Source organism: Triturus cristatus, chromosome 2_2 (genome assembly GCF_964204655.1).
Source record: "Triturus cristatus chromosome 2_2, aTriCri1.1, whole genome shotgun sequence".
Lineage (NCBI taxonomy): Eukaryota > Metazoa > Chordata > Amphibia > Caudata > Salamandridae > Triturus > Triturus cristatus.
This window is the reverse complement of record NC_140582.1, coordinates 702,025,811-702,051,196: the sequence shown is the minus strand read 5'-3', so window position 1 is coordinate 702,051,196 and position 25,386 is coordinate 702,025,811. Positions and strand designations below refer to the sequence as shown.

Genomic DNA, 25,386 nt, shown 5'->3' with positions numbered 1-25,386 from the left:
ATGGACTTAGACCAATTGACCTTCAATCCAGAGAGAGCCCCAAAGTGTACTACTTCTCTGAGGACCAGGGACAGATTGTTTTCAGGGTCTCTCACATACAGCAGGGTGTCATCCACGTACGTGGAGACTACTATCTTGTAGGTAGGAAAACTAACGCCCCTGAGGCTGTGGTATTCCTGGAGTGCACACGCCAAGGGCTCGGCGACCAAAGCATATAGTATCAGTGATAAAGGACAGCCCTGACGTGTTCCCCTGGAGATAGGGATAGTGTCTGTGACCAAATCCCCCAGCTGGATCCGTGCGGAAGGCGCCTTGTAGAGAACCCCAATCATTTGCAAAAAGACAGGACCAAGTCCCATTCTAGTCAATGCCTGCCGCATAAAAGGCCACTCCACAAGTCAAACGCCTTCTCCATGTCCAAGAAGACTGCTAGCGCCTTAGAATCTCGCCGGACGTGCTGCATTGTACCAAATACCGTACGCAAATTAGAAGTGAGGTTTCTACCGGGTACGAACCCAGGCTGCTCCGGGGCAACTAGTTCCGGGGTCAACAGGGCTAGGCGTGTGGCCAAGACTTTCGCAAACAGCTTAGTGTCCACGTTTAGCAAGGAGAGTGGACAGTAAGATCCACATTCTTCTGGGGGTTTACCGGGCTTGGGGATGGCCACCAAAATAGCTTCTCACATTGAGTGTGGCATCTGTCCCGTTACACACATATTGTCAAATAACTCCGCTATGTGCGGGAGCAAGAGATCAATGAAGGTCTTGTAAAAATTCACTGTAAGGCCATCCGACCCTGGGGCACTGTTCACCTTCATTCCGGCTAATGCTTCCAGAATCTCATTCCCTATGCAGATTAGTCAGGAAGGGTAACTTAATGTACTCCAAATAATTCAGTAATTCCCCATCCATATCTGTCTGACGTGAGGCGTACAGGTTCGTATAAAACAATTTAAAGCAATTAGCAATGTCTCCTTCCTCAGTAAGTAGATCGCCCCCCTCCGAGTGGACCCTGGTTATGGAGGTTTTTCCCCTTCTAGCTTTCAAGATATTAGCCAGCACTGAACCAGGCCTATCGCCCTCTCCGTACGTGCGGGCAGTGGCATATTTACCCAAATGCAGCACTTCGCTGTCCTCTGCCTCATGATATTCCTCCAACGTCGTCTTCATTAACTCTGTAGTTTCCCCATTTATCCCTGACTGCTGTCTGGCCTCCAGTTCACCCAATTTGCGCTCCAGGTTCGACAGCCTCTGTCGGATGTCCCGAAGTACCCCGGAGTGCTTAGACATGGCCTCCCCTCTAATGTACACCTTAAACGCTTCCCAAACCGTCTGGAAACTATCCACAGAACCTATATTAGTGGCGAAGAATGTTTCTATCGCTTCTGCTATAGTTTCTGTAAAGACGGGGTCCAACAGAGAATAAGGGGGGAAATGCCATGTAAATGGAGGAATAGTCTACTTCGGAGTAGACAATACTAGCAGGACAGGAGAGTGATCCGATAGAGTACGCGGCAGGACCTGGCATGAACGGACCTGGGACATAAGAGACGATGAAACAAGCCAATAATTAATACGTGTGTGTAGATTATAGTAAGCGGAGTAGTGTGTAAATATACATAGCAATCGTTTAGCCTGATCCCATTAAACATTCTCCATTGAATAGCCATTTGCATTAACATTCCTGCATACTCTAGGGTACCCATAAATAAACAGTTTCAAGTCTGCTGTGCAGTTCAAAAATCCCTATAGCCAATGGGTCTGTGAGTTGGTGGGGATTGGGGTTGTCAGGTGATACTTGTTTATACTGCTGTTTCTCAACAGCCAACTAACAGACATAATAACATGCTTTCTAGCCGCAGGAGCATCTGTGCACAGAGGTGAGGTAAGGCACCCTCTGGAACGGTGGGTGAGACTGTGCCCGAGTCATGGCTGGCCTATGCTCTCACCACTTGTTGAAATGTGCCTGCTGGCCACGGCCAAGCCTCAGGTGTCATTGCCTCGAACCAGCCACAGTTGCTGACTTGCTCCTTGAAGCTGTTTTGCTCACTTGCTGCTTCAGACATTTTTCCTGCAATGTTTTACTTCCTTTTTGACTTTGAGCTTTGCCCAGCTGCATTTTCCCATCCAGCTTGGTCTCTACCGACACCTTCTTTATTGCACCTGCGTACGATGCTAGTCTGAGAAACCAATTCACTGCAACATCCTACTGAGCATTACAGCACTACCCATGACATATTAGGGAACATTTGGGGTTTTGAGAGTAAACATCAGTATATTCATTTCGTTTTCTGAGAGGTTGTATAATGGGGGCCCGATAGGTGTTGGGGACCTTTAAGTCTCACTGGTCTCACTGGAATCACTGTGTTTAATTTGTGGTATAGCTGGTGTAACCTGCAGCTTAGGATGCTGGGTTATCGCATCACTTTTGAAAGATGTTTTTGGCTCAAAGTTAATTTGTAAATTGACTCATAGATAGACATTCAAGGCATGAGCTTCACTCATTTTAATCATACTTTGTGTGTGTGATTCAGAGGAGTCACACACCACAAAAATGGTAATTTCTCCTAACTTCTGTAATATTGATGTTCATGGAAAAGCTGTGCCCCGGAGAGAGATGGAGGGCCAAGGAATTAATGTCAGGCACTGCTCCCCCATAGAATAAGACATTGTTCTGTGTTTTTCTATGAAGCCAGTCGAGCTCAGAGGGGTGGTATTCACTGTGAAAATGTGCTTTCCACAGCTTTTGGGCCTGAAATCAACAGTTGAAAAGTAATCCAAAATATCTGAAAAGCTATCCTTGGAAGGCACTGCGAAGCCATGCCAATCACAGACTCTGCTATAGAAATTCCCGTGTAATATCCCTTCTTCTAAACAGCACTGTTTTGGAAGAGGCAGTCTTAAAGACTCTGCCTTTTCCCAGGAGCTTTAAACATATTTCAAGAATTTGTTTTTGTATGTAGACCTGGTTGGGTTGGCTTCCCTTTTCACATGCCTCTCTAGCCTGCTCTGTAAACACAACCTATGTGCAGAGTGATACACCTCACAGCAGGGTAGTCTCCAACCTGGAGCACCCACAACAGAGGTACAAAGAGGTGTGAACTATCTGCTCCTGGCTAAGAACAGCTGAGAGGACGCTGATCAAGAAAGAGGCAAAAGGCTATTCTCACCTAAAGGTTAATTTGCCTTGAACAACAGAGACTGCAGGCCCCCGGTCCTCCCCTTTCACTTATCTACCATTTGGCAGTGGTACAGGAAGCCTATTTAGGAACTCTTATCAGCAAAAGGACCTAATCAAATTTCTCTAGGAACCCAGTCTCCTTTGTCCCTTCTTCAGTGATAGGTATCCTCATTCCTGCAAAGGATTGTTAGCAATATACTTCCACTGTCCCCATCAATCGCGTGCAAAGGAACATTCAGCATGGAACTCAGAGGCCTCCATTACTCTGCTTCCCTTATTCGTACAATGCATATCCAACATGGCCCCACACACCACATACTCTTGGGATGTTAGCTGTAAGTTCCTTTCATATCAGTGGTTACTCAGCTGTGCTTCTGAAGCAACCTTGAATGGGAATAGGTAACAAAACAAGTATAAAATCTGCACATTGACAAGACGCTCTCACCTAATGTCAAATAACTCATTTTAGTGAGTGAGTAAAACAAAAAAAAACTATGTGCAGCATACAGACTCTATACCAAGGCTGGCATACTCCAGACTAGGTTTAAAAGGGCTGTCCTAGGGTTGACAAACAGCAGGCTAAACTCTTAGGGGCCGATTCCGATTTCAGCCGGAAGGGCTCCGAACGATGGTCGGAGCCCTTCCGAACGAATCGAAACGTGTCAGCCGGATTCCTTTCTGACCGAGCCATTCCGATGGGCTTGGTTGGAAAGGAATCCGACTCGGATTTCCGGATGGCTGACGACAGGCTCGGAGAGCCCGTCCGCCATCCGGAAATCCCTTAGTACTCCCCCTGCCACCTCTTTACGACCGAGGGAGTACGATGGCAGTTTTTCACTGTCTTTTCGTGCCGGTCTTTCCTGCACGAGCAGGCAGTCGGAAACTGTCCCCCAGGAGGGACCCCATGGGTGCGAGGCTGCCGAATAGTGGCCTGGGGGCACCTATGGTGGCCCTCTGTGGATCCCTGCACCCGGTGGCAGACACCTTGGGGTGCCGGCCACAGGGTGCAGGGATGAACTGCACCCCTGCTTTTCACAATGCAAGCATGCATTCCGCTCGGAATGCATGCTTGCATTGTGAAGTGTACGAGAGCGTCCGAACCCTGTTCAGTTGCATCGTACTTGCAGGGCCGTAACCAACGACAGCAGGTCGGTCGGTTACGGCTCCTGACCGATGTCGGACGGACCTGAGTCCGTCCGACATCGGAATCGGCCCCTTAACGTTAAGTGTTGTTTTCAGCTATGTTCCCCAGATATGGAGCACTATGGAAAAAACTTATTTTCTTTTTTGCCCTTTTTTTTGTTTTGTTTTTTGTTTACAGCTTGCATCCTCAGATTGCTGTCTACAGCTTACATCCTTACAAGGCTTGCAATCTCAGAAAGCTGCATTCCACTATACTCCTAAAAACCTGCCTGAAAAGCCTGACCGTGACTCACTTCTGCTTGATTCCTTTCAGCCTGTATGTCCCAGGACATACAATGTCCTGGGACTGCTGACGCAGCCAGAGAACCGCCGTTCCCCGGAGGTGGTGTGGTGGTCAGGAGAGGCCGCAATATACAAATTTCCTCTCCTCCACGGTTTACATGGAGGTTCTTCTTCCATGCAAACCCTGGAGGCGAGGAAACAAGGGGGCACAACAGTTCCCGCACGGCATGGATTTTCGAGTCCATGCCGTGCAGAAGCCTTGAGAGGTGTGTCCATTGCGGTGCCTTTTTCAGAGGCACCACTGCCTTTGAACGAGTCACCACCCTGGGACTGCCATGCTGCCCGCCTGCCAGACTACATAAAATCCGTAATCTGGTGGGCAGGTGGTAGCGACCTTCAGCAAGGTTTGCACTAGTGCACCACAGCTCCACTTAAAGCCATAATCAGGCCCTAGTTGTTTTTTCCCTGCTGCACATGGAGGAGAGGCACATGTTATTTTGCTACGTAATGGATGAATTATTTTGAGTACTGCACTTGTATTACCTATTACTGGTAAAACAGCCAAGCTCCAAATGTACTGAGACTTCCAAAGGAATTACTTAATCAGTGGGATTGGAGTCAATGCAATTCCACTTGCACTTTCGTTGTTCAGAGTGATCCTCTTTTTACCTTCCATCCCTCAAATGCCTTCTACTTCTGACCATAGCCTCCTCTTAGCAAACACAAGGAGATGATGGACGGAGCACTGAAACTTTTCAGACACTCACCCCCAGTCACAGATCTGGGTTGAATCCATCATCGTTCTTTAGCTCACTTCGCCACCCCAGTTCAGACACAGCTATATGCAAATCAGCCTTGGCGCCCTCTTCGCCTCATGACTCTCTGCCTTAATAGTTCTTATTTTAAGTCTGCAAAAGTCTGACACCTCATTTCATAGATCAGAACCTCTCCTCTTTAAATCCCTATCCTTGTCTCTGCCAGCCTTACCATCTCACTATCCATTCACCTGACACCACATATTCCCCACTAATAATCACATGTAACTGGTATTAATATAATCTATCACACAGTAACTGAAGCAAATGCATGTAATACATATTTTGCTCTTGCGAATACATGACTAATCGCAATAACCAGCGATTAACCACTGGATTAACAGAGAGCATTTTAAGAAAGAGACCTATATTTTACATTTTAATGAAGCAAGAACTAATACGCCAGAGACATCCTTGTTAATAATAGTAGTCAAAGAAAGACCATTAATTCATGTCTGAGGCCAAGAAATGCCTCCCAGTTCAGCCCATTACCTTTCTTTGTGTGTTCAGTTTGCCTGCTCAAGCATATTTATTTTTAGGTTGCTTGATTATCGGTGTGTTGTAAGGAGGCATTATACTATGCCAATAATTTCCTGATTCTTATGTGAATTACTTGAGACGCAAAGTCTGCACGCAGCAAAAGAACAGGTAGGACAACAATTATTCTGGTTCTTTAGCACAAACAATATTTCTGAATAAATGACGAAGGTCCTTGCAAGGTTGAGTGCATGAACAGGTTTCGGTCCTAGGCATGAAATGGCATGTTACCATTCATTTAAAACCAGGTTAAAGAAGGTGAACTTCAGCTCGTGAGGTGGAAAGAGAATGGAAAGGAAAGCTTTTGAAGGGCTAGTTTCGCCCAGCGCATGTTTTTGTGGGCATGGAATGGCCCACAATATTAAATGCAAGACACATTTCTAAATTTTTGTTTTCCAATGTAACTTCTGTCCCTTTTCCAATTTCAAGAGGAAAAAATCAACAGTTGGGCCCTAATTACGAGTCTGGCAGTCTGAGGACCGCCAGACTCACAGGTGTGGTCCAGCCACTGCTGCACCAGCAGTCCAACCGCCCACTACGAATGGGACGCTCGGACTGCCCTGGGACTGCTGACGCAGCCAGAGAACCGCCGTTCCCCGGAGGTGGTGTGGTGGTCAGGAGAGGCCGCAATATACAAATTTCCTCTCCTCCACGGTTTACATGGAGGTTCTTCTTCCATGCTAACCCTGGAGGCGAGGAAACAAAGGGGGCACAACAGTTCCCGCACGGCATGGATTTTGGAGTCCATGCCGTGCAGAAGCCTTGAGAGGTGTGTCCATTGCAGTGCCTTTTTCAGAGGCACCACTGCCTTTGAACGAGTCACCACCCTGGGACTGCCATGCTGCCCGCCTGCCAGACTACATAAAATCCGTAATCTGGTGGGCAGGTGGTAGCGACCTTCAGCGGACTGGTGGTGCGAAGGTTTGCACTAGTGCACCACAGCTCCACTTAAAGCCATAATCAGGCCCTAGTTGTTTTTTCCCTGTTGCACATGGAGGAGAGGCACATGTTATTTTGCTACGTAATGGATGAATTATTTTGAGTACTGCACTTGTATTACCTATTACTGGTAAAACAGCCAAGCTCCAAATGTACTGAGACTTCCAAAGGGATTACTTAATCAGTGGGATTGGAGTCAATGCAATTCCACTTGCATCTGGATAAACATACAATGTGCTAATACCACTGTGGCACTACTGCCATTGGTGACAACACTTTGTATTGTTTTGCAGTTCACAGCTGAAGGAATGCTAGTTTTTTGCTGCAAGCTTTTCAGTTATTGGGCATATCAAAAACATTCCTTTTATGAAAAAATATGCTTACACCCACAATTATGGTATACATTTCAGTGGTTGGAACAGTCAACAGAAACATTAGTACACGGGTGATTTCAAAAGAGCGCACTATAACAATTATACAAAAAATGTAATAAAATATGTGTATAATATTGCTAAAACAATAAGCTTGAATGGTAGATAAAGGCCAGGGCAATAATCGGAAGATTCAACAAAAAATAAGGCTCGTCTTCTATGATCTCTTTTCGAAGGAACTGTATTTTTTTTTATTCTAAGAATGACATTATTAGAGATTTTCCTAATCTGCCTGTTGAGTATGAAGTAGGGAAGAGAAATTAGAAATGTTATGGATCATCAAATTACTCTCCACTAGGAGTAAGCATAACTTGCGTAATTTGCTATAGCATAAATATGCAAAATTACAGCAAATTTAAGCGAGGTTATGCGGATTTAAGCCACGAGTGTAACTCAGTATTTAGCGCTATTTTCTAAAATCAACCAGGCGATGCATTTTGTACTAGGAAAATAGCACTAAATGCAACAGAACAGCAATTGAGAAGGCATTTTGCCCCAAATTACGCAAACAGAAATAATGGCATCATTTTTGGGAATTGCGCATCACAAGATTAAAACGAAATTATTGAAATCACTCAGTTTACTCCGGCATAATTACCATTTCATTCAGGCCTACTCTCCACATGACAGACTCTGGAATATTTTATACAACGGGTAATGAAGCATGCACAGACAGAATGCAACCAACATAAAAATGTGAGCGCTTACCCTACAAATGTACTGATTCCTTTCTCCTGGTGAAAATGTTTGTGAACGTACAATCATACTGTTCCTGACAAAAGGACGCTGTCTAGACGATAAACTTCCTCGGTCTTTGGGTCGGACTGCTGTGCTTACATTGGATGATTCATCTGTGTTAGTCTCTTTATCAACCTGTGAAAGTGAAAAAAGGTGAAAATGAATAATTTAAAGGCTGCAGATTAGTGCCTCCATAGCCTTGTACATATAAAGTAACAACAATTATAAAAAAACAAATGTAACAATACAAACCTTAGTGCTTTCAATTTCAATTTTTCACGCTTACATAATTTACATTCAGTCTTGGATATCTTTGCCCACAATTCTCAGTCACAATAACAATTAAAATGGTTGCTTAGTTCTCTTGGCTCTTATCTGCTAGGCATCAGGCGCACAAATAGACCAATAATATATTAAGATTGACTGGGTAAATTGTAACGAAAAATAAAAAAGGTTGGGGGTATAGAAAGGAATGCATACAGAAAAAGACAAAGGGGAGTATTCACGATGAGTAAATCTGCACATGTAAGTTTACTCTTACACCTTTCAGTAACTTTGCTATTTGTGGCTATTTATCATTTACAAGTGTAAAGTCACTCAGAAGTGTAGACATATGTCCCTACATCCTGATTTTAGGGGGGAGAGACTAATTTACGTTACTGCTTTTAACTTTCACACGTAAACGGAGGTCTCTGCCATCAGGACAGAGATCATCCTATGGGAAAATAAAGGGAAAAGTTTAAAAGTTTAGTTAACTTAAAAAAAAAAATTAAAAAATATTTTAATATTAACCATCAATGTAAATTAAATTAAAATATTTATTTTAAATTAGAACAAAATATAAAATGGTAAATTATTAACTTACATTTTAATTAAATATTAGCACATTTTCAATATATTATATTTAAATAATGTATATGAAAAAATCATACCGAAAGTTTAATAATTACATACCTTATGTAGTAACAATTTTAAAGATAACTAGGGAATGAATTTAAATTATTTAATTATTTTCTTAAAATAAAGTTACTTTAATATTTACATTTAACAAAGGTTGGTTACATAGTTTATCGTAAACTAATAGTTATGTTATAATTATAAACAAATTTTTGCATTAAACTACATTTATTTATATTTTTAAAAAGTTAAAATAAGTTCATTTAATTTAGAAGGAGTTTTTATCGGCTATTATTTTAATTTGCTGCTGCCATTATTTTCTGTAGGAGGGTGTTGCATTATCAGTGATTGACCAAGTATGGTGCTGGATGTACTTCAGCTGTGAGCTGGAGTGCACTTATCACCGTTTTTTCTTTTAGATGTATTAAATAAAGGATTTCAGTTTGTCAATAGTAATGGGCTAACTTTTTGTGTGTGTGTGTGCCTAAACTCCTCTCTAGACCTCCTTACTCCTTCCTAAACTCTTTCCATTTATTCATAAATATTCCCCATTTTCCAGCCACTCCACCCAGTCCCACCCACATTTACTGGTACAACGTGTACCTACATGTGTGGAGATTCCCCCACATAACAAATAGGAGAGGCAGAGGGGTAGACCTCCAGATGTAGGTTAGTGAACAACTTTTTGTAGTAAGTTAGCAGGACTATTATAGTACTACTAAACTTACTACTAAGTACAGCTTGTGAACACGCTCCATTGTACTCAACCGACAAAGTTCTTTTTCCAATGTGGAAAGTTGCAGACTGGAACAATGTGCATTTTGAGCATGGTAGGGTTTACAGTACCTCAAATGTGCCTCTTCAGAATGTGTACTATGAGCAAAGAAATAAGTGCACACGATAACAGGATAAGCACAAAATTTGCCAATAAGGCTGACTCCAGTGTGAGGCAAGCACTGAGCCAAATACTCAGCACTTTAACAGAAAGATGCTCCAAAATCTTCAGTCTGCTTTGGATCACATCCTCTGTGAGGGTTCGGAATTGGCGCAGTACTGAGGTAAGAAACTTCTGCAGGGGACATATGTATCCCCTGTCGTCATAGTGGACCCCAGTCCATCTAAGCTTATGCAGGCCATGTCGGGCCAGATGTACTAAGAATTGGTTCATAAAAAGCAGTTGCAAATTGTGCACTGAATGTTTGCAAACTGATTCTGCTAATAGACCCATGTACTAATAGGTTGGGTCACAAAATCCTCATTTGAAGTGAGTCGTAATCCAATCCATCTTGTGAATAATAATGAGGTAAGTTCCAAATGGCAACTCAATCTGATTGGAGGCAATAACAGAGATGGTGTCCTGCTCCCAAAAAAGCTTTTTTAACATTCATAAAGTTACATGGATCTCCAGGGCATTCTTTCCATTGGCAAACGAGTTATAACCTCCTTGAGGTCTCAGTAACTTTTCATAGGAATTCAGGTCGCAAAGCACTGATACATCCGATAACGAACTGCAATTTGGAACGGATGCCCTAAACATGCCCTTTTCAATTTGTGATTCGGTATCCATTTCTGAACCCAATCTATGGTTCAGTAAGCTGTTACTGTATCACAAAATGAGTTTAGTGAATACCAAAATGCCATTTTATGGTAACAAACTCTCTACTTTTGCGAATCACAGAGTTTGTGATTGCAAAATGGCTTAGTACTTCAGGCCCATCATTCCTGTACATAAAACATGATTTGAAATGAAAACCCCCAATTTCGCAGAGGACTCCCTAACAATATGTTGCACATAGAAGGAAATGAATACAAGATAGCTTCTTTAATAGTCATGGAGGATTTCATTTTTCTGGAGAGGGCCACGTTTCTTCAGGACATATTGTCCCATATTGTTTACTCTCAGTCCACCTTTAAAATCTGTACATTCAGAAAACTTGTCATTCTTTAGAACTGGCTGAAAACAGAATCATGATACAAGAATGGTGTATGCTGAACACCATTCTTCGTAAGTAATGAGGACAGAACATGATTGGGTGTTGTTTGAGGTAGTTTTGTTCTTGTACATTCATGTCTGAATCTGCTTGCTCATAGTCATGAAACACCTGACATGGAGTTATGCTGAAACACTTTAGGCTTTTACATACACAAAATATCAAGAATACATGAGGTCTACCTTATACATATACTTGCGGGTGATCCCATGGCTGGTTTCTGTCTAGGAAGTTGGAACATGCATACTTAATAAGGGCCAGATGTATGACCGTTTCTTGGGGTCACAAACTCGAAATCGGCCTGTTTGCGACTGCAAAATAGGTCTGCCCTATTCCAAAACCCTATTTTGTGAGTCGGTAACCTATTACCAACACGCAAAATAGGGTTTGCAACTCGCTATTAGGAAGGGGTGTGCCAAGTGCGTCCCTTCCTGATAGCGACTCGCACTTCAATGTAAGATGGTTTTGCAGCCGCAAAACATTCACAGTTTACCACCCATTTGAAATGGATGGTAAGCCACTCGCAAATGGGAAGAGGTCCCCAGGGGACCCCATCCCCTTTGTGACTGGCAGTGAAAATATTTCTTAAGAGCAGGCAGTGGTCACAGCGACCACTCCCCACTCTCAAAAAATGAAACAGTAAGGTTTCATTTTTCTTTATAAAATGCATACCGTTTTCCTGTGAGTTTTGGGGTATTTGAAAATTATGCCTAGGAATATTCGTTACCTAAACATGGGCAGAGATGTACTCATGTCATTTTCAGCAGTAAATCTATATACAGGATGCAAATGGAGAAGAAGCAATTCCAATTTTGGTGGAGGTGTAGGGAAAGTGACTCTTCTTTGTTACTTCATTTTAGTAATATCTCTGGCTTGAATTTCAATATTATAATTTTCTTCTAAAACCTTCTCACCTTCTGAACCCAATGACGGAAAACGAATTTGAAGATGATGACTACTTACTGGGGCACTGTGGATTTTCACTTGAAATCAGAGCATGTCATCATGAATATACCTATGGTCGTCACCCATATTTGAAATTGCTTTCGTGCCACAGCCAGACTTATCCTCGACATCCTGTGACATTATCACATCACCCAACACTTCCGTGACCTCCACTGGCTCCACGTAGAAAGAAGAATAACCTTCAAACTGCTCACACACGCCTACAAAAGCCTCCATAACACTGGACCCCATTACCTACGAACGAATCTCCTTACACCCCCTTAGAGAGAAACCTCCAATCTGATGACCTCGCTCCAGCCATGGTCTCTCACATCCACAGGGTTAGAGCAGGGGGCAGAGCCTTCTCCTACCTCACAGAGCTCGACACTGCACCAGTTCAGAAAGGACCTCAAGACCTGGCTCTTCGAATGACCAATGGACCTGCTCACCCCCCTCCCTACCCCCAGCGCCTAGAGACCCTCACGGATAAGTAGCGTGCTCAAAAAGCCCCTGATTGATTGATTGATTGATTGATGATGTTTCTGAACCCAATGAATAAATTGAAGAATAATACACAACATGTGACTCGAGGAGATATACACTGCAAAAAGTTAAGCATGTGCAAAGGCTTTTTAGCTAAGCAAATACACCTGCATATTTTACATCTTACACTAATAACTTTGGGAAGACTCTTGTAAGAATTAATGGAAAGATCACAGATTGATAGTCTGTTGTTGTACAACGTTGACTGCAAAAGCTCTGATTATGAGTCAGGTGGAGCATAATTGCCAGATAGAATTCTACTTCGCCTTATTCTGAGTGGGCTGATGTTCCACACAGAAAAATAACATGAGGTTTTGGCTGCATCAACCCATTGACCTATTCTTGCATTCACTCAGTTATCCATTCTCAACAAAACACACACATACTCAACAAGCATATGTAAAATAAGTGAAATGAATAAAAGTAGATGAAAGAAAACATGCCGCTGCCCAAATGGGTGAGGTGTATGCTTGCAATAAAAAATATGAGTAAAGATAGTAGCAGGCAGCCGTCCTGATATTGTACGCAGTGTAGTTTTTCTTTTTACTTCTGGCATGGCTGCCACGTATTGAAGCAACCACGTGCCCAGCTTAGAATACTAAATCAAGGATAAACTATGGACAATTCTATTACAAGATGTCTGTCCGGTTTCCAGGAATGCAGACAAAATCAGTGGCCAGTGAGAGGCATAGCACCATGCTGTGTAGAGCTGTAATATGCTCCCCAATATATAAATACATACATATATAAACAGGAGAAGGAAAGAAATGAAAGGAGAAAATTGAAAACTAAGGGACTGGCCCAACAGCTCAATCAAAGAAGCACACCCACAGAGCAATAGAGACAATCGCTGAAGTGGGCTGACTCATAGCTCCATGCTGTCCTAGATGGGCGCAGAGTGAGAGAGAATAAGCCTACAACATATCAACAGTAGAAGAACAAATATATATATATATATATATATATATATTCACTGGAAAAAACATAGGTTTCAGGGACGTTATATTTAGAAATTAGCATTTAGAAAAAACATAGAAATTCACTGAAAAAAACATAGGTTTCAGGGACGTTATAGTCAGTTGGACATTTCACTCATACAAAACCAGAGAAGTTTGGCCGTTATAGTTAGTTGAGCTAACTATAACTCGCGCCCCCGCAATGCACTGCTGATGACACATATTACATCATTCATGACATGGTCAGTGACATCACTGACGACATCCCAAATGACATCACTCATGACATCACTCATGACATCAGCCAGTGAATGTGTGCTTCTGTAAAGTTTAAATATGTTTTATTATATATATATATATATATCATCCAAAGTCTTGTTCACAAGCAGGAGTGCACACAATGACAGGCAGACTCTCACTTTCAGAAGAGCCTTTTATTCTGCAGAAAAGCGGCAAACATGCAAATTCCTAAAATCCTCCCTACGCGTTTCGGAGCCGTTGCTCCTTGCTCACGGGAAACTTGCAGTCAGTAGATACGAAGGCACGTGTCAATTACCCTTTATATTACCCTCCAATGGGTTTCCTGATCCTTGGGCTTCTGGGACACGTAGTCCTTTCGTCACAATATGACCCTGTATGGGTTCTGCTGTCCGCAATATTACAGGCACGACTCCCACTGGAGCCTAGCATGTAAATGGCGCCTTTCAATCCACGCATTCCTGTCATCCTGCATCTCGGTTCCGATATCAAAACCACAGTCCACAGTCCATAGTGGTGGTGCTACCCCCTCGACCAGAACGGGCCGAAATATATCATCCAAAGTCTTGTTCACAAGCAGGAGTGCACACAATGACAGGCAGACTCTCACTTTCAGAAGAGCCTTTTATTCTGCAGAAAAGCGGCAAACATGCAAATTCCTAAAATCCTCCCTACGCGTTTGCCGCTTTTCTGCAGAATAAAAGGCTCTTCTGAAAGTGAGAGTCTGCCTGTCATTGTGTGCACTCCTGCTTGTGAACAAGACTTTGGATGATATATTTCGGCCCGTTCTGGTCGAGGGGGTAGCACCACCACTATGGACTGTGGACTGTGGTTTTGATATCGGAACCGAGATGCAGGATGACAGGAATGCGTGGATTGAAAGGCGCCATTTACATGCTAGGCTCCAGTGGGAGTCGTGCCTGTAATATTGCGGACAGCAGAACCCATACAGGGTCATATTGTGACGAAAGGACTACGTGTCCCAGAAGCCCAAGGATCAGGAAACCCATTGGAGGGTAATATAAAGGGTAATTGACACGTGCCTTCGTATCTACTGACTGCAAGTTTCCCGTGAGCAAGGAGCAACGGCTCCGAAACGCGTAGGGAGGATTTTAGGAATTTGCATGTTTGCCGCTTTTCTGCAGAATAAAAGGCTCTTCTGAAAGTGAGAGTCTGCCTGTCATTGTGTGCACTCCTGCTTGTGAACAAGACTTTGGATGATATATATATATATATATATATATATATATATATATGCCAAGGCGTATTGAAGAATGAGTGGGTGTATAAGTGTCTGAATGGATGATTTAGTAGGTGCAGGACTGACTATATAAGTGAGTGATTAATCGTGTCTTACTGAATGCATGGGTTAGTGACTAAACTGTCTGAATGTCTGTATTAGTCTATCAGTTGGTGTGTAAGCGGCTACATGGGATGGAGAGTAGCTAGATGAGTGTCTATATGGGTTATTGATTGGTTGTCTGAGTATATATATGGGTGCCCGTATGTCTGTGTGGGTGGTGTGTGACTCTATCCACGGATGTGTGAGTGGGTGATTCAGTAGGTGTATGGGTTCAACAGTGCATTTGTGAGGGGCTGTGTGGGTGGGTGAGTGTGTGTATGGCTGTGTTGGTGAGTGAATGGATGTCTTAGTGGTACATGTGTGAGTAACTACAAATGTGAAAGGCAATATATGTGAGTGTTGGAGTATATACATGACTATATGTGAGAGTGAGTGATTGTAAGAGTGGCTGTATGGATGAGTGTGTGCTTGTATCAGTGATTGTGTAAGAGAGTAAGTATGTCTTAGTATCTGTATGAATAAGTGAGGTGGTGTGTGTATAACTGTATAGGTGAGTAAATGGGAGTGTGATTGATTCTTTGCATGACTGACTAGGTGTGTGAGTAACTCTATGGATGAGTGGTGGTGTGTGAGTGTCTGTATAGGTGTATGAGTGCATATGATAGTGCTGTATCAATGAGTGACTGCATCTATGAATGGATGTATGGGTGAATGAGTGTAGACCTTGGAATCAGTGAGTGGATATGTAGTAACTGGTAGTGGTGTGTCTATGGTTTCGAAAATGGTAGTCTGTATTTTAGAGTGGGTGTATCAAAGGTTATATTAGGGTGTGAGGAGGTGCATCAGATTATCACATGGATGATGTCATCAGTGATGTAATTTGAGATGTCATCAGTAATGTCATCAGTGATGTCACTGACCATGTCATGAATGATGTAATATGTGACGTCATGAGCAGTGCATTGCAGGGTACGAGTTATAGTTAGTATAGAATTTCTCTGGTTTTATACCAGTGAAATGTCCAACTGACTATAACGTCCCTGAAACATATGTTTTTTTCAGTGAATTTCTATGTTTTTTTTAATTCAAATTTCTAACTATAACGTCCCTGAAACTTATGTTTTTTTCAGTGAATTTCAAAGGTTTTTTAAATGATAATTTCTAACTATAATGTCCCTGAAACCTATGTTTTTTTTCAGTGAATTGCAAAGGTTTTTTAAATGATAATTTCTAACTATAATGTCCCTGAAACCTATGTTTTTTTTCAGTGAATTGCAAAGGTTTTTTAAATGCTAATTTCGAACTATTCCTACAGAGGTAGGACATGTGCAGATAGAGCAAGAAACGCGCAGAAAGAAGCAAAAGAAATGCAGAAAGATGCAACAGAAGTCCAGAAAGACGAAGAAAGGTGCAGAAAGAAGCAAGAGATATGCACAAAGAACAAAAAGAGGTGCAGAAAGAGGCCTTGATGCAAAGTCATCCTCAGCCCACAACGTTTTGCTGACTGGTACTGGTGGTAGCTGACTCTGACTAACTAGGACCGGAGCCAGTGCTATCTTGAAAGACACTTAGAATACAGTGAAAACATCTACATACACTAGGTTACACTATGGGTTGGGGTACCCCTGTGATTGGCATGACCTCCCCTGTAAGGCCCTAGTACATAATAGGGCAGGGGGATTAAACTACCTCTAAGTCAGAGATTCGGAAATAGGAAAGAGGGAAACAGAAATTTGCAAAAGAGGTGCAACAAGAGGCAAGAGAATTGCTGAAAGAAGCAACAGAGGTGTAGAAAGAAGCAAGAGAAGTACAGAAAGAGGCAAGTGAGGGCATAAAGAAGCAAGAGCAGTGCAGAATGAACCAACAGAGGTGCAAAAATAGGCAAGAGAGGTGCAGAAACAGGCAAGAAAGGTGCAGAAAGAAGGTACAGGGGTACAGAAAGACACGAGAATTGCTGAAAGAAGCAACAGAGGTGTAGAAAGAAGCAAGAGAAGTGCAGAAAGAGGCAAGTGAGCTGCAGAAAGAAGCAAGAGCAGTGCAGAAAGAGCCAACAGAGGTGAAAAAAGAGGCAAGAGAGGTGCAAAAGGAAGGAAGAGAAGTGCAGAAAGAGGCAAGAGAATTGCTGAAAGAAGTAACAGAGGAGTAGAAAGAAGAGAAGTGCAGAAAGAGACAAGTGAGGTGTAGAAAGAAGCAAGAGCGGTGCAGAAAGAACCAACAGAGGTGCAAAAATAGGCAAGAGAGGTGCAGAAACAGGCAAGAAAGGTGCAGAAAGAAGGTACAGGTGTACAGAAAGAGACATGAGAATTGCTGAAAGAAGCAACAGAGGTGTAGAAAGAAGCAAGAGAAGTGCAGAAAGAGGCAAGTGAGCTGCAGAAAGAAGCAAGAGCAGTGCAGAAAGAGCCAACAGAGGTGAAAAAAGAGGCAAGAGAGGTGCAAAAGGAAGGAAGAGAAGTGCAGAAAGAGGCAAGAGAATTGCTGAAAGAAGTAACAGAGGAGTAGAAAGAAGAGAAGTGCAGAAAGAGACAAGTGGGGTGCAGAAAGAAGCAAGAGCAGTGCAGAAAGAAGCAAAAGAAGGGCAGAAATAAGCAAAAGAGGTGGAAAATAGGGAAGAGGGTGCAGAAAGAGGCAAGAGGGATACAGAAATTTGAAAAAGAGGTGCAAACACAAGCAAGAGAAGTGCACAAAGAGGCAAGAGAATTGCTGAAAGAAGCAACAGAGGTGTAGAAAGAATAAAGAAAAGTGCAGAAAGAGGCAAGTGAGATGCAAAAACAGGCAGGAAAGGCACAGAATGAGGGAAGACGAGTGCAGAAAGAGACAACAGGGGTACAGAAAGAAGCAAATGAGGTGCAGAAAGAGGCAACAGATGTGCAGAAAGAGGGAAGAGAGGTGCAGAAAAAGGCAGGAAACGTGCAGAAAGAGGCAAAAGAGTCACATAACGATTCAACAGAGGTGCAGAAAGAAAAAAGACAGGTGCAGAAAGAAGCATGGAAAGTGCAGAATGAAGAAACAGGGGTGCAGAAAGAGCCAAGAGAACTGTAGAAAGGAGCACGTGAGGTGCAGAAAGAGCCAGAAAAGGTGCAAAAAGAGGCAAGAGAGATGCAGAAACAGGCAAGAGAAGTGCACAAAGAGGCAAGAGAATTGCTGAAAGAAGCAACAGAGGTGTAGAAAGAAGAAAGAAAAGTGCAGAAAGAGGCAAGTGAGATGCAAAAACAGGCAGGAAAGGCACAGAATGAGGGAAGACGAGTGCAGAAAGAGACAACATGGGTGCAGAAAGAAGCAAAAAAGGTGCAGAAAGAGGCAACAAACGTGCAGAAAGAGGACAGAGAGGTGAGGAAAAAGGCAAGAAAAGTACAGAAAGAGGCAAAAGAGGTACATAAAGAGACAACAGGGGTGCAGAAAGAAGCAAGACAGGTGCAGAAAGAAGCATGGAAGTGCAGAATGAAGCAACAGAGGTGCAGAAAGAGGCAAGAGAACTGTAGAAAGGAGCAGGTTAGGTGTAGAAAGAGCAAACAGAGGTGCAAAAAGCGGCAAGAGAGGTGCAGAAACAGGCAAGAGAAGTTCACAAAGAGGCAAGAGAATTGCTGAAAGAAGCAACAAGGTGCAGAAAGAAGCAAGAAAAGTGCAGAAAGAGGCAAGTGAGATGCAAAAACAGGCAGGAAAGGTACAGAAAGAGGGAAGACAGGTGCAGAAAGAAGCAAGACAGGGGTGCATAAAGAAGCAAATGAGGTGCAGAAAGAAGCAACAAAAGTGCATAAAGAGGGAAGAGAGGTGCAGAAAGTACAAGAGATTTGCAGAATGAGGTCAAGAGAAGTGCAGAAAAAGAAAGAAACGTGCAGAAAGCAGCAACAGAAATGCAGAAAGAGTAGGCCTGGGCGAAGCACTACGCTACGCTCGCGTAGTTTGCGAAGTTCGCGCTACTTCGCGCTACGCGAACTGCACGTAGCACAGTGCGAACACGCGTAGCGTAGTGTTGCGTAGTGCTGCGGTCATTTTTTGCTTGCTCGCGGTCCTCAACGTCAAGTTGGCGACCGCGAGCAAGCAAAATGACATCCTGGCGAGACTTTTTCCTTGTTCGCGATCGCAAGCATGGAAAATAAACCTCCCGGCGAGATTCCCAACGCAAGAAGGTCAGGTTTCTCATTGCGAGGGGTCGCGTATGCTCGCGACCGCTCGCGATGAGAAACTACCAGTTCGCGTTGAGAAAGCTGCAGCTCGAGTAAAAATCTACTCGAGCAGCAGAAAACTACAGCTCGCACTGTGCAAGATGCCATTTTCAATGATTGCACAGTGCCGGTTGCTTGTCCGCACTGTGCAATCATTGAAAACAACATCTTGCACAGTGCGAACATGTTACTTCGCAGTTCGCGAAGTGCTACGCGTAGCTCGCGTAGTGCGAACTTCACTTTGCGTAGCTTCGCGAAGTGCTACTTCGCGAACTACGCCCACCCTTAAGAAAGAGGCAAGAGAGGCGCAGAGGGAAGCAAGAGTGTCTTGCACACCATTAGTACCAATTTAACACCCACATTTAGCAATAAGTAACAGGTGACCATTCTAGGTTTGCAAAGGGCCTTCCATCACGCTGTAACACTTGTTGTTGCATTTTTGGTAACATTTGACCTGTTTCAGCTAGAAACAAGGCTTTTTTGTTCAAATCTTCAGATTAGGGTGCAGATGATGAATTATGTGGCTAATGCAGAAAAGTTATAACTGTGCGACAGTCGGTGGAGCCAAACAGTCACATAATTCCAGTGGCCCTGCTCATACCCCTGACTAGGTCCACAAGTGGTCCTCAGTGATTCCATCTTTTTTTGTCTCACTGAGTATATAGTTGAGCTTCTATGGAAATGAGGATGACTAAACTTGAGGTTACCACTCCACAACACAGACTACCATACCACACAATTACTCTCCATAACACATAACCCTACTCTACATAATTCCTATACACTAAATACCACATACTTTCTATCCACATAATTTCACAGCACAGCATACCACATAATTCCACTACACACAACACACAATGTACATCCACTCCACTCCAAAAAACATTAGTAAAAAACTTTGCATTTACAAAGGCAATAGCTCAAATGTGAAACCTATTACATTTAACTAGTAGTCACGTTTGCAGAGTGGTGGAGAAAGGGTGCTGGGCCTCCGACCAGAGGTCAGGAATTCCAGTGCGTAGGGCTTACAGGCGGTACCAATAGGGATTCTTGGCCCCCAAATTCCCTCAGGAGTAAATTGGACTTCATCCCCCATCCCGTAGTCTGCCAGGAGGTGTGTTTGCAGAATGGTGGAGAAAGGGGAGCATGGCCTCCGAAGAAGTCATAGCAATCCCTCTGTGCAGGACTTACTGGAGGTAACAAGAGGGTAGTTGGCCCCCAAGGACATCCTTGTGGGCCAACTACCCCTCCTATTACCTATATAAGTCCCACACAGCAGCATTGCTAGGTTTGAAGAGCAGGCCACGTCCCCTTTGCCCACCACTCTACAAACGCGCTCCCTGGCGCACTCTTGGATGGGGATTGAATTCCCCTTCGCTGCTGGGGTTCCTTTATGGGCCAACTAGCCTACTTCTTAACTCCAGTAAGCCCCAAAAAGTGGGATTGCTGAGATGTGGACAAAGGCCACGCCTCCTTTCCCCACCACTCTGCAAACTCGTCCCCTGGTGCGTTCTAAGTTGAGGGATTAAGTCCCCTTGAATACTGAGGGTCCCTGGGGGCCAACTAGCCCACCAGGTACCTCCAGTAAGCGCCACACAGCTAGATTGCAGAGGGGTGGTCCGAGGCCATGCCCCCTTTTTACACCACTCTACAAACACGACTCTTGGCACACTGCTGCTCGGGGCATAAAGTCCACTTGTGTCCTGACGTCCTCAGGACACAAGAGGACCTCATCGCCCCACCACCAGTGCACCAAGAGGCGTGTTTGCAGAGTAGTGTAAAAAGGGGCATGGCCTCAGACTAACTCTCTGCGCACAGCTCTGTGGCGCATACTGGAGGTACCTGGTGGGCTTGGATTAAAGGGGACTATATCCCCCAATTTACAACGCACCAGGGGGCACGTTTGAACACTTGTTATATCAGGCCCCGCCCCCTCCCTGCACCACTGTGCAAACGCACCCCCTGGCACGTTGTAACTTGGGGGATTAAGTCCCCTTGAATCCTGAGGGTCCCTGGGAGCCAACTAGCCCACCAGGTACCTCCAGTAAGCACCACAGAGCTGTGTTTCAGAGAGGTGGTCTGAGGCCACGCCCCTTTTTACACCACTCTGCAAACGCGGCTTCTGGCACAGTGCTGACCGGAGGATGAAGTCTACTTGTGTCCTGAGGTCCTCAGGACACAAGAGGACCTCATCGCCCCACCTACAACCTGAGAGTTACATTGAAGGGCTTACACAACTTTGATTGGATTTGATGTTCACTGTCATAGAAATATGATTGTTTTTATAACTGTTTTTATTGTGAATCTTGTTACCTTAGTATGACAGGATGCCTTTTCTAAATCTCAAGCCAGCAATGTATTTTTATTATATTTAAGTGTGTGAACCAAATGTTATAACCAGCTCCCTTGTAAAGGTTTGTCCACTTGGTTTAAATAATATTTATTTTGACATGTTACCCTTTTTTTCTACATTTGTAGCTCAATGCTGAATGGACGTTTTATGATCTAACTGCTGTTCTGCTCATTTTGTTTGACTATGAACTTGATTTTAAAGTGATTTACTGTGTTTATGAACTGAATGACATAACCTGTCTTCTTGCACGGGTTTTCCCAATTGGCCTAAATAATATTTTTGGTGTGTATCTTTTTGCTGTTTCTTATCTTGTAAAAGTGTACCTCAAGGATTTGTTTATCATCAAATTGCTGCTCTGCTCATTTTATATCTGTTTATTTAAATAACTTTATTGGCATTTAGGGAATCACAGACAACACATTTCAATAGGAGTCTATCCTCGTTCCCCCACCATCCGCATATAATTGAAAGATATACAACATGTTGCATTATCAGTAAATACCAAGACATCCAAAGGAGGAGAGAGAAAGGTAGAGCAAAGACCGCTAAAATATCTCGCAAATAAATGTCCCAATACTCATCCATAGTCAAAGAAGCAATAGCTATGATCCACCATAGTCTTGTTACACTAGAGAGAGAAAACCAATCTATATTATCTATGGAACTCCATGCCATTTTATAACAAGCTCATCTCCCCACCCTCCTTCCCAGCCTACTTCTGTGCAAGACCAGCATATCAATAAATAGATTGAGATATTATAAATGAGCCCTGGTCATCTCAGTGCCTCATCAGTCCTCCCCCTCTGTTATCTATCTTGCAATCACCCCTCTGAGTATAGTTTTCAAGTTTATTTTATTTAGCAGAGTTACTTAAAACCATTGCTACAAAATATCTCATTACATGTCGTCAGTTATTAAACATATTAAAAACCAATTAAAAGACATTATAACCAAATGGTGTTTTCAATAAATTAAAAGAATACCTCTCTGGTTAAAAAGTGGTTTTAAAAGCTGTCTCCTTTCCTTTGTAAATTCCTTGCATGTGCAGAGGAGATGCAGCATATCTTCTTGCGGTGTACCACATAAACGACAATTGGGATCAGATTGTTTTTTCAGCGAATATGGAAAGTGCTTTGTGCATGGCAATAAGCCGAATCTGTATTTTAAAATTTTAATTTTTGTATGTTTGGCAAAACCCGAAGCTAGATACTTTTGTGCAACCAGGGAGGAATAGGAGCTCAAGATAATCCAGTCATGCCACCTGCTTGTTAGGGCTGCCTTATCTTTAATCCAAGATTGATTCTTTACTATTTTCTTTGTTGATTTTTTAAGGAGGCTATGACTTATAGGAGTTGCCCAAAGTTCGGTAAGACCCAGAGTGGACACACTAGTATAGAGACGACACTTCTTCATTAGCGTCTCCAGATAAATGCGGTGGCCACAGCTCTCGTAATTCAGACAGTATGTATGACCAAGCCCGAAGGTCGTACTCAAGCTTTTCATCCCTCGAGATATGTTTCATCCGCACCTCTTCTGCAGTTGCCCATTTACACATATCTCGCAACCACGCCTCAAAAGAAGGGGGTGTAGGTCTAAGCCACGTGATAGCAATAGGTCTTTTCAGCATTACAAGACCCAAAATGACAAATGTCCTACTTAATTCTTGTATTTTGGGGGGAGGGGAGTAAATCGAGCAGTACCTGTCAGATTTCCATGGGGATCCGCCAGCCCAAAGCTCCCTCAAGGTGAGTAAGTATGGCTCCCAGTAAGAAGTAAGGGATGGACAAAGCCACGGCATATGGATTAAACCAGCCCCCAGGGACTCGCAACGTGGGCATGCCTTCAGGCGGTCAGGGGTCATATGTAATGTCTATAGAGTGAGAAAAGGCTGGTGTACAAAGTTGCATGGAAGGAGTTTAAAACGTGCATTAGAATTAACAGTTTGGGCACCCTCATGGGCCTTCATCCATTCCCTCTCTTTCACGAGTTTCCCCACCAACGTGTCCCATTTTGCTTGTACTGGAAAAGCCACCTCCGGCAAGTCATCACGTAAAGCCCGGTAGAAATAAGATATCAACCGATGCCCCTGGGCCACATACAGCATAACCATTACTATATTAGTTTTGGGAGGTTCCTCAGGAAAGGATGGTCACACCTCCCTCGCAACACTCAACACTTTCCATTATTGGAGATATTGCCCGACTCACAAATTAAAGGAAGTCACTGTCTCCTCCAGAGTAAATAAACGCTGGTCAACATAGAGATCTCACAATAAATGACACCCTCTGCTCTTCCAACAACACACGGACATAGACTCGGCAATGCCCATGAAAGTTTGCGCCACCCAGAGAGGCATATCCGGTGCATAAGGGGCATGTCGCACAACCCGTCTGACAAATTTCTCCCGTGTGATGGTCACATGTTCTACAAAGCGATGCAGGAATTCTGGAGCCAAGCATCAAAAGGATCAGCAAAGGGCATCCTCTGCATGCACCTGCTAGGTGTTGTTTCTCCCAGTTATCATCTTCTAACTAATGAACTACCATATAAAATAATTCTAGGTGGGGAACCTCAAGCCCTCCCCAGCTCCATGTCCTTTGTAATGTCTTAAATCCCACACTTCTGTACTTGGAGCCCCGCAGAAGGTCCGCTAGCATGCCCTCCAATGTACAAAAATAATGTGTGGGAACCACATCTCTATATATTTATTAAATTTCTTCTAATTCAGCATGTTCAATGCAGTATCCTATTTCTCACCCTATAACACACTCAATATTTCCTCTACCTCAACTCTTTGACACATATCGAATGTCATCCCACTACTCTTTCCAATGCACTACCCTATTTCTCACCCTATAACTCTAGCAATATATCCTCTACCTCCTTTCTCTCATTCATCCCAAACACCATACCACTCTTATGATCCCCAAAATAACCCTCTTTAGAGTCTTCCCAACTCTACTCCTCTTTGCATCTTCTCATACCTCTTTTACAATTCAAATCTCCCAAACAAGCCTTTCTAAAGCCTTCCCTCAGACTCTTCCCTCTCCACCTCCCTTTTACTCATCCGAAGCCTCCTCCTACTGCAATGAGCTAAAATAAAAAAAGAAATTCTAAATGTTTCCCTCTTCTATCCTTCCACTATTCTTTTCAATCCAAATAACAGACTAACATCTCCACCAGTCAAATTAATTTCATAATTCAATATACTAATTCAAAACGAATCCTTTATGAGTTCTGGAGTAGCGTGCTACTTGCCAAAAAAGCACTTCAACACCTCATAAGGGGTAGCAAGAGTGATATAAATGCAAACCTTTTTCCCTCTTCTCTTCCTCCACTATCCTTCTCATTCCAAATAACTGACTAACTTATCCACCACTCAAAGTACTTTCATATTTCACTATACTAATTTACCACTAATCCTTTATGGGTTCCGGAGTAGCGTGCTACTCACTGAAAAAGCACTTCGACACCTCGTCAGGGGTAGTAAGCGCTATATAAATGCAATTACAAGTACAATACAATACAAAAAAGGCATGCTGTAGAGCATAGAGACAGCGCAGTAAGATTATAATTTTCAATATCGTTACCCTGCCCATAAGGGACAGAGGTAAGTCTCTCCAGAACCTTATGGAGCCTCTCACTCCTTCCACTACTCTCCCAACATTAATGTCCAAGTATGCAGGGGCCCTATTGACCAGTTGACCCCCCCCCCCCCCTCCAGGTACCGAGCCCCCGAGGTTACCCAAGGAAACCCCACCTCAGGCAATGCATCTACAGGTATACCTACCAGTCTCCCCAAGTGGATCAGCTTAGATTTATTTGGGTTAATGCTGAGCCCTGAGATCGCTCCAAACATTTGCATAAACTTAAGGAGGATAGGTGCTGAGTACCCCGGTTGTCGAAGGT

General features: G+C 43.3%; 1 protein-coding gene across 1 annotated transcript in view; it reads right to left on the bottom strand.

Annotated features, from left to right (window-relative positions):
• Nucleotides 1-25,386, bottom strand: part of WWC2 (WW and C2 domain containing 2) — an 851,690-nt gene that overhangs the window by 123,316 nt on the left and 702,988 nt on the right. Inside the window, exon 19 of the mRNA XM_085641882.1 lies at nucleotides 8,036-8,200. Coding sequence (XP_085498008.1) covers nucleotides 8,036-8,200 — 165 coding nt within the window. The remainder of the gene's footprint in view (nucleotides 1-8,035; nucleotides 8,201-25,386) is intronic.